Source organism: Bison bison, unplaced genomic scaffold, assembly GCF_000754665.1.
Source record: "Bison bison bison isolate TAMUID 2011002044 unplaced genomic scaffold, Bison_UMD1.0 scf7180017864526, whole genome shotgun sequence".
NCBI lineage: Eukaryota > Metazoa > Chordata > Mammalia > Artiodactyla > Bovidae > Bison > Bison bison.
In genome coordinates this window covers 2,552,557-2,562,206 of record NW_011495077.1, presented here as the reverse complement: position 1 = coordinate 2,562,206, position 9,650 = coordinate 2,552,557, and the positions used below count along the sequence as shown (strand labels likewise).

The 9,650-nt window shown below is 52.0% G+C and overlaps 1 protein-coding gene across 1 annotated transcript in view; it reads right to left on the bottom strand.

Moving 5' to 3' along the window:
- Positions 1 to 1,632: 1,632 nt before the first annotated feature.
- Positions 1,633 to 9,650, bottom strand: part of PCK2 (phosphoenolpyruvate carboxykinase 2 (mitochondrial)) — an 8,413-nt gene continuing 395 nt past the window's right edge. Inside the window, exons 2-10 of the mRNA XM_010831312.1 lie at positions 7,498 to 7,743; positions 6,686 to 6,870; positions 6,396 to 6,599; positions 5,862 to 6,049; positions 5,387 to 5,549; positions 4,901 to 5,119; positions 2,901 to 3,038; positions 2,516 to 2,611; positions 1,633 to 2,279 (exon numbers count right to left, since the gene is read on the bottom strand). Of these exons, the coding sequence (XP_010829614.1) occupies positions 1,825 to 2,279; positions 2,516 to 2,611; positions 2,901 to 3,038; positions 4,901 to 5,119; positions 5,387 to 5,549; positions 5,862 to 6,049; positions 6,396 to 6,599; positions 6,686 to 6,870; positions 7,498 to 7,743 (1,894 nt within the window). The 3' untranslated portion in view covers positions 1,633 to 1,824. The remainder of the gene's footprint in view (positions 2,280 to 2,515; positions 2,612 to 2,900; positions 3,039 to 4,900; positions 5,120 to 5,386; positions 5,550 to 5,861; positions 6,050 to 6,395; positions 6,600 to 6,685; positions 6,871 to 7,497; positions 7,744 to 9,650) is intronic.

Below are 9,650 nucleotides of genomic sequence, written 5' to 3'. Positions count from 1 at the left end.
CTGCAGTGAACACCGGGGTGCGTGTATCTTCAAATTCTAGTTTTCTCTGGATATGTGCCCAGGAGTGGGATTGCTGGATCATATGGCAACTCTGACTTTAGTTTTTTAAGGAACTTCCATGGTGTTCTCCATAGTGGCTGCACCAGTTTACATTCTCACCGACAGTGTAGGAGGGTTCCCTTTTCTCCACACCCCCTCCAGCATTTATTTGTAGACTTTGATGATGGCCATTTTGACCAATATTAGGCAATATCTCATTGCATTTCTCTATTAGTGAAGTTGAGATTTTTTCATGTTCCTGTTGGCCAGCTGTATGTCTTTGGAGAAACAAACCAAAAAAACGTTTTTTTGACCTTGCCATGCAGCATGTGGGATCTTAGTTCTCTGAAAGCTACTGGATTTCCAGGGAAATCTCCAGAGTAATTTTTAAGGCTAACACCTTCCTATTCCTGTGCATTTAGGTATGGTATCAGAAAGGTGCCTGGAATCCCAGTTCCCTGCCTCTTTCCAGGAAGGACTTTATTTCCAACCTATTTTCTTTCTCCTCTAAATTGTATTTACATTGCTCACTTGCCTCTTAAACTGTCAAGTCAGCAGAGTATAACATGCCTACAGGGCCCACTCTAATCCATATTGAGTGAAAAGGTGAGGACAGCTAACATATAGTCAATGGTTATTCCTTGTCAGGTATAGTTATGAGTGCCTGGCTTCACTGACTCTTAACCCAAACAACACTGTCAGATGTAGGCACATCCCCATTTTATAGCTGAAGAAACTGAGAGGCACCCCTGGCCTGAGTCTACTGTGTGCCTAACATCTCTACTATGCTACCTCTGATCATATTGTTTCAGTTATCCCATGCTGTTTATGAAGTTTTAATATCTGTTAGTGCAGTTTAAAATCTATTTTAGTGCCATGGACTCCATTGCTGTGTTTTAGCATGTAATCTACTCTGACTTTAGATTCCTTTTTGCTCTTTACACATTATAACTCGTTATTGGCTGTTTTCTATTAAAAAAATTTGGTGTTTCCTCCTCCAAGGTTTTCTTCTGAGGAATTTTCCATTTTGTGAATATTTGTCCTCATTTTGTGGGTACAACTTCCGTCGTACCCATCTCAGTTTATACATTCACTCAGGTGGATCCAGATCACGGGTGAAGTTACTCTCAGCCGTCACCCCTGAACAGTGCCTGTCACACAGAAGGTACTACGGAAGTGTTAGCTGCCTCAATATTGGATCAGCTCTCATGAATACTTTGTGAGTCAAAACTTCAGGGTAATGCAGGAGGAAGAACAGGTCTGAGAACTGACAGTGGAGCCGCTTCACTGGAGTGGGGTCAGAGGCTTCTGCTTCTCCGATGGGAGATTGGGAATTTTAGGCCTGGAGGCTATACTGAGCAGCTCACAGAGGTCCCTCCTTTTTAATTCCTCAGGACACCAGTAGATACTGTCTTCTCCCAGCAATTTCTACTTATCTGGCTCGGTGGTTGAGCTGCCTGTGAGAGAGATCCTTATACCACTGGGCCATGCCAGGGCAGGCTGCACTGGGACACCAGCTGCTTGGAAGAAGATTGTGAAATTAGTGTTAAAGGGAAGCCTGTGAAGACAGGCAGGAAATGAAAACAGCACAAATGTTATATAAATGAGCATTTCATTATTAGGCAGCATGTGGGGAAAGCTCTGGGGCCTGATCCCATAGCACCCAGAGGATGAGAGTGTTGTTAAGTTGCTCATAGTTTCTGCAAGCCTAGTGGCTTACTTATTCCAGGGGAGTTGGAGTAGGGGTGGGGGGTGCTGTGCCCCCTCGCTAGCTGAAGGCTCAGGTCACATTCTGCGCACACGTCCCTCCAAGGCCTCCAGTTCAGCCAGCACTTCCTTGGGCAGATCCTGGTTGACCTGTTCTGTCAGATAGCTCCGAATGTCACGAACCTCCTGTTGCCAAAAGTCCTTGGGGAGGGAGAACAACTGGGTGGTGTCAATGGCTCCCAGGCTGCTGAGATCCAAGGCGCCTTCCTTAGGCACCAGCCCGATGGGTGTCTCCCGGGCACTCTCCTCCCCGTCGAGCCGTCGGCAGATCCAGTCTAGCACCCGGGCATTCTCTCCAAAGCCTGGCCACAGGAAGCGGCCTGCCTCGTCGCGCCGGAACCAGTTGACGTGGAAGATGCGGGGCAGCTGGACCCCCTTGCGCCCCTCCATGCTCAGCCAGTGTTCAAGGTAGCGCCCAAAGTTGTAGCCGAAAAACGGCCGCATGGCAAATGGGTCATGCATGATGACCTTCCCTGGGGAGGGGAGCAGGATGGGTAAGGAATCTCCTTTCTTACTGGAGAAAAGTATCCTGCCTCCAGCTGGAGGAAGCTGTGAAATGTTGGTGGTACTGGAATATCCTTAAGGCAGGGCTAGGGGAAGGGAGTGGGGAAAAGATATACCTGGAAGGGGTGGGCAGGAGGAAGGTCTGGCTCAGGGAGGGAGAGAAGAGGCAAGGTGGGCACAGGAGTGAAGCAGGGAGGGCACTCACCTTTGTGTTCAGCCGCTGCAGTGGCCTCGGAGCGCATGGCACTGCCCACAAACACCCCGTGGCGCCAGTTGAAGGCCTCATATACCAGGGGGACTCCTGGGACACCAGGGCACACGGTCACAGGCAGCCCTTATCTTTGCACCATCACTCTATCCCTTCTGGTGATCTCAGCTCCTACTGTCTCCTAGGACCTCCACTGTGGATTTTCAAACCCCATGCCGCCCGCCTCCACCTTGATTCTCCAGGTGGGGGCGCTCTACAGGCAGACAGCTGTAGTTAGCAATCCAGGTTGAGGCCCTCTGAGCTTTAAATACAAGAGGGAGGTGTGCCCTGATAGGGAGCCTGACTCTTAACCCAGAAGGCACAGAGCCTACATGATGTTTACCTTTGGGTCTACGGCCTCCAAAGATGATGGCGTCAATGGGGACTCCCTCTGGGGCCTCCCAGGCGGGGTCTATGATGGGGCACTGGCGAGCCGGGGCACAAAAGCGAGAGTTGGGATGCGCACAGGGCTCCTTGTCACCTGGCAGAGCAAATACAAATACTATCACTTCCAAGGGCATGTCCACTCCCAACACATATACCTTTGCAGGCACTCTTGCACAATTTCTTTTTGCCTCATCAGCTCCCTGCAACCTTGAGTTGGAGGTTGGTAGGGAGAAGGGAGCCAGAACATCTCCCCTGAAGATCAAGTTATTTATCCATGATGGTGCTGCCAACTGAGTTATGGGAGAAAAGAATGGGAGAGGAACTGGGGTTTAGCAGGATATTAATGTTTATGCTAAGTTACAGAACTTGGCCAGTGCTCAAGGGAATGGGGTTAAATACTGTCGTAGAGTTATAATAGAAATTTTGCCCCAGAAACTCTTCTTTTATGAGATTATTATTTAAATAAACACTCAAACCTAAAGCAAAAACTGAGACTGTCAGGTCAGTATTTCAGATAACTGACTTTCCATCAGCAAATGGCGGAAGACAGAATTTCCTGAGTTATCAAAATGCAAACAGGAACTAATTTTAAAGCTAGCAGTATTTTGGTAATTTCCCTGGGTCTGCTTAGACCCTGCTGGAGTGACAGGGCTTGAAGAACTCAGTTGAGGACGTAACCTGGACAGTGGTAACCTGAGGAGACCATTTTAGGCCCCTTCAGATGCATGGAGAGGAGTTGGGACCAAGTCAGTGGCATATGTATAAAGCCCCATCATGGGGGCCCTGAATGGGCACAGTGCTTTCTCTGCTAGAAGTTGCTGCTCAAACCTGGGGGGCAAGGGAGTCACAGACCCAGTGTACCCTGCCCTGCTCCAGCCCCAGCTCCTGCCTCCACTCTCATATAAGCACCATCCCTTACGCTTCTCTCTGGCACTTTCATCCCCAGTTCAGGACCTAGCTCAGGGTATTATTCTGAGAATTGAAGCTGGTACAACACGCCCTAGTAATACCCCTGAATCCAGAGATGATGAAAGGGTTGGGCAACTAGCCTGTGGGGAAATATGAAAGTTTCTTGGATTTCTCAGTTGGGTGGGAAGGCTGAGGAGGACTTAATGATGGTGTTAGAGAAAATGAAGGATGATTAGATGAAGAGGGTGACTGCTAAGCCAGCCTGGAAAACTTGAATGTAAGCTTCAGTGACCACAGGCCACCCTCCCCTGCTAAGCTCTTCTTTGCTCCCAACCCTAGATCTCGGCTCTCTAAATGCCAAAGGCCACTAAAAGCTGAAGGTCCAGAGTGCAGGGCTGGGGGAAGGGGAGGGCGGCAGGGCACTGGAGAGTAATGACAGGGTTGAGAAACTAGCTTCCAGGAGAGGCTAAAGAGCTGGTCTAACTTCGTTTGAAAGCACTGGGGTGAATATGTTGGAAGAGCAGGGGAAAGTTAACCATACTGACCTTTAGCCAATGGTTATTTTAGGGGGGTGGTGGTGGGGACCCATGGGAGGGGAGGGGCAGGCTTCCTCCTTCCTAATGGGTCAACTTTATGGATTGTGCTTTGAGTCCAATTCTTTCTGTAATAATTTCCAAGACAGCCCTTCCCCTTTAAAAACATTCAGCTTATATTAATTGAGAATTTACTATGTATTCAGCACTATGTTGAACCTTTTACATGCATTATTTAATTTAATCCTCCAACACCTTGTGAGCTAGGTACTGTAATAACTACCCCCATTCAAGTGATGGGGACCCTGAAGCTCAGGAGGTTTTAGCAACTCAGTCAGGCCACAGAGCCAATGCTTGGTGGAGCTGGGATGTGACTTGAGATCTTGCTTAGGGTTAGAAAACAGAACATTCATAACTCCCTGTGCCTCCCAGAGTTCCTGGGAGGTGGCTGCAGGTTGAGGAAAACTTTACATCAACAAGGTGCTGAGCCCCGGGTCTGACTAACCCCTCATACCAGGTTTCCAGGGTTTGCCTAGCCAGGAGGTCACGGTGATGCCAGGTGGAAGAGGCTGATCAATGCCCTCCCAATACACGCCGCCATCGCTGGTCTCAGCCACGTTGGTGAAAATGGTGTTACTCTGGATTGTGGCCATAGCATTGGGGTTGGTGGTGGCAGAGGTGCCAGGGGCCACCCCAAAGAAGCCATTCTCAGGGTTGATGGCCCGGAGTCGACCTGTCGAGAGGAGAAGTGAAAAAAAGGAAGAACTAACCAGGAAGAGTTGAGAGGCTCAGTCTTGGAAGGTCTTGCTCAGCTCCTCCCTGCCCTGAGCTAGACCCTAGATCTGAGGGGAAAGGCTCTGCATCTCCAGGGTAGGGGGCTGCCAGGAGGCAGGGGGGGTGGGGTGGTCGTTCAGGAAAATGTTCTCACTGACAAAGTTCACCCTGAGCAGTGAGGGGAGCGTCGAACCAGAACCCAGAGTATGATCTGAGGGCCTCTCACCATCACTGTCAAACCTCATCCAGGCGATGTCATCCCCCACACACTCCACTTTCCAGCCTGGCAGTGCCGGCCGCATCATGGCCAGGTTTGTCTTGCCACAAGCACTGGGGAAGGCGGCTGCCACATAGCGCTTCTTCCCCGCTGGATTGGTGATACCTAGGATCTGCGAGTTGGGGAGAGAGAGGACAAGGAAGAGAGCACCAGACAGAGGTGAGGAATGGTCTGCCTGGGAAGGACAGTTAGGGGTCGACAGGGAGGACCAAGGTTTATTCACTAATTGGGTACACCGCCTGGCCATGGGGCCTGGGGTGGCAGCAAGGGGAAGCCCCCCAACAGTCAGCAGCTTCAGACCAAAACTTCAGGCATTTGGGCTGAGTCCTTGGCCTCCAGTCTGGCAGTGGAGAGGCAAGGCTGAGGCTGACTGGTCAGGCCCTGCCCCTGGCCTGCCCGCCTCAGATCCTCACCAGGCCCTCACCAGCATGTGCTCCGCCAGCCAGCCCTCATCCCGGGCCAGCCGAGAGGCGATGCGAAGGGCAAAGCACTTCTTGCCCAGCAGGGAGTTGCCACCATAGCCGCTGCCGAAGGAGATGATCTCCCGCTGGTCAGGCACGTGGCCAATCAGGGTTTTCTCTGGATTGCATGGCCACTGGCTCACCGGCTCCCCTGGGGACAATGGATTCATGGGGCTGCTGGCAACGGCATCAGGCATCAGGGTGTCAGGGGCTGGAGGGATTGGGGTTGGCAGGAAAGACACTGGGAGCAGTGGTGTTGTCAATGGGTGGCTAAAACCTCCTACCTCATGACACCTGTCAGCTCCTGTGCCCCTATTCTTGGATAATTCTTCTCAATCTTGTGCAAATGACTTTGTCACCACAGACTCACTCCCAGCCCACTCCTGCTCTAGAACATGGGACTTCACTATCTCACTAATCAGGATGGCTAGGATGTGGGGTTCCCTCTGAATACAAGCTGGCCTCTGTGTCCTCCCCTGGGCAGAGCAGGTGCTCACCTTGCCCAGTCAAGGGTTGGCCCACAGAGTGAAGACACTTGACAAAGTCGCCATCTCCCAGGGCCTGAAGCACAGGTGTCCCCAACCGAGTCATAATCCGCATGCTTGCCACCACGTAGGCAGAGTCCGTGAGCTGCACTCCAATGCGGGACAGCGGGGAGCCCACGGGACCCATGCTGAACGGAATCACGTACATGGTTCGGCCTATGGAGGAAAACGCCCCCTGGATGAAGGGTTCCAACCTGTTGATACCTTCAGTGCCCCTGCATCTGTGTCCCTGCCCTGATTACCCTGCATGCAGCCTGGAAACCTCTCATCCACAGCTTGCTGGAACTCAGCTGGGGACATCCAGTTGCCCAGCTGCCCACGGGCCCCACCAGCCGGGAGTGGCACCGTGTCCCGTTGAGAAGGAGTTACAATCACCGTCTTGCTCTCTACTCGTGCCACATCCTTGGGGTCTGTGCGGGCCAGCCAGCTGGGGGAGAGCGGATATCAAGAAGATAGTGGCCAGCAGACTGCCCTCACCCCAGACCCACTCTTTCATGTCCAGCTTTGTCTCCAGGTCTTCTGTTGGCCTTATTTTTTCCCATCCATTTGCATCTCAGTTCTTGCCCCAGATTTTTTTTTTTTTAATTTTTGGATCTTAGTTTGCAGCATGCCAAGCACATGGGCTCAGTAGTTGCAGTGTGTGGGTTTAGTTGCTCTGCACCATGTGGGATCTTAGTTCCTGGACCAGGGATCAAACTCACGTCCTCTGCTTTGCAAGGCAGATTCTTAACCACTGGACCACCAGGGAAGTTCTCTCCCCAAGATTTTGTCCCAATCTAAGGGGTAGTTCCCTTGGCCCCCAGCCCTCTAATGGCCTGTGCCCTGGCAGAAACTCCCTGAATTTGTTAAGTAAAAAAAAAAAAAAGTAAAGGCTTTTATTTGTATCAACTTAACATAAAAAACCACAATAATTTCTGATGGTTTCCCTCAAAGCTCCATTCTGCTTATTCCATTGGCATGGTCTATTTAAAATTGGATTTTGTCTCGGTAAACCCAAAGTGGCCTCGTCCACGGAGCTGCCCCCATTTCACAGGTTGCTGGGCTCAGGACTTACCAATTGTTGTACTTAGGGAGTTTTCGGATGAGTCCCTGCTGTTCCAGCAGGGCCAGTGTGGCAGTGTTCTCCGCCTCGGTCCCATCACAGATGTGGATGCCCTCTGGGTGGCACAGGCGGGCACTGTGCTCCATAAAGTCTCGAACCTTAGCAGGCAGTTGGCCCAGATCTCCGCTGAGGACTCGCAGCGTCTGGATGCTACACCGTGACGCCCAACCCCAGGGGCTCAGCCTGTGCCAGCTAAGCCTGCAAGAGAAGAAACAGAGAGGTAATGGGCCAGGTGTTCTCATGGAAGATGGGCAAGTCAAGGGTACAGAGGGCTGGGCCTCTAAAGACGAGCTAAAGTCTGTCTGGGTATAGGCACCACGAAGAAGTCAGACTAGGTGAAGGAGACGGGTTCAGGCCATGTGTATTTTGTGGCCTTTATGAGGCTTAGTGAGGGTGTCTCCTGATTAGCAAGGGACAGGTATCACCAAATGAGCATAAAGGCACATGTCTGGCAATATGGAAGTATATGTTTAGGCATGCTGATGTTATTGTAGGCTTGGCTCATGCCCATGATTTACTATGTCTGGTCAATGTCTGGAAATGAGCAGGTGTCCTGTGGCCCAAATGTCAATAAATTGTGCCCAGGTGACAGCTTCATGTGTCTGGTGTTCTTTTCATTCTCAAATATAGTTTTGCATGCTGGAAGACTGTGAAAGCTTCAAGCAGAGGACCAGGTCTGTGACATGGTTAAGTCCCAGTTTTCTCAATTTGGGCCCTTGCACAAAGAGTGGGTGATCGAATCTCAGGGTTCCAGGCATTGTTTCTGTGGCTGCCCAGCGGCCCAACAAGGATTGCATAAAATGTTGCCACTGGGTAGGTAGGTATTTTCAAACTGTGTGGAAGCCTGACTGTCAGGGAATATCACTGGCTGGGCTGCATGCCCCAATTCTTAGAACAGAGCCCCTGGAATCTGTCCCTTCACACCCCTAGGAGAGGGAAAAGTAGGGTCTGCTCTGATTGGCCTGGACCCAAGGTGGAGTGATCCAGAAAGGCCAAGAAAGGGAAGTTACCCTCCTCCTATGCCAGGGCCTTGCCCACCAGAAACTGTACCCCACACGCCCAGTACTGCATGACCCTGTCCCTCCCTTGGCTCTCTTTCCTAGAACACAAATTGCCCAGAGCTTTGGCGGTGGGGTGGAGCATTAGACTCCAGGGTGCTCAGACTCACAGGGAAGAAGCCTGGGGAGGAGAGGACACTCAGGCTGTGCCTGGAAGCTGGGTGGCTTCACTGGGCAGGGCAGGGTGGAGACCTAGTGTGGCCCTAGGGGCAGAGGAGGAAGCCTTCTGGGACCTGTTCTGTTCTGCCTCTGAGAGTTTCCCCCAAGCATTAATTTTAAAGGCATTCAGCCTTGGGGAGAACCTCTCTCTGTGGGGAGGCTGCCTCTGGGAGTCTCCTGTGAAGCTCCCCCTGCTCTTCTCCAGTCTCTGGAGTGGGACCTTCTCCTTTTTCTCTGCTCCAGAGACCACCCACAATGGCTGGCCTAGTGGAACCAGCTGTGGGAGAGACAGCGGGTCGGCTCAGACTCTGAGACAAAAGCTGAGAAGGGAGACTACAGAGGGAAGACAGAAAGCTGTGAAAAGGGGGTGACAATAGACAGGCAGGGCCTGGGGGTTCGTCCTGGACAGGGGATGAAGCCAGCCAGGTAAGAATGAAGGCAACTTAGTCCCTACCTCTACCATGCCTTCCTCCTTCTTGGGACCCCAGACTCCTCTAGCTGTGCAGGGCTCCCCGCCAGGTTCCCATCCGGGGAAGGCCGGGGAATGGCTGTTTACCTTCTACCTTCTTTAGGGAGCTCTGAGCTCAGTCCCCAGGGGGTTCGTGCATCCTTGACCCCAGGGCCCTACTTTTCCTCACTGCAACCTGTGGAACCATTCACATCTGTACCAAGCAAAGGAGGAGATACGGGGATTCGGCCCCGCGAGGGCGAGAGAGGAGGGGAAAGGAAGTTCTGAGAGTGGCAGATACGGACGGTGTGGTCAGGGACCAGCAGAGCAGGGAGAGGGAGGAGGGGACGGAAACCGAGACACCCGGAGCGGCTGAGGCCGCCCCGATCTCCGGCGTGACGCACGACCCGAGAGGACGAGATCCAGACACACTCGCCACC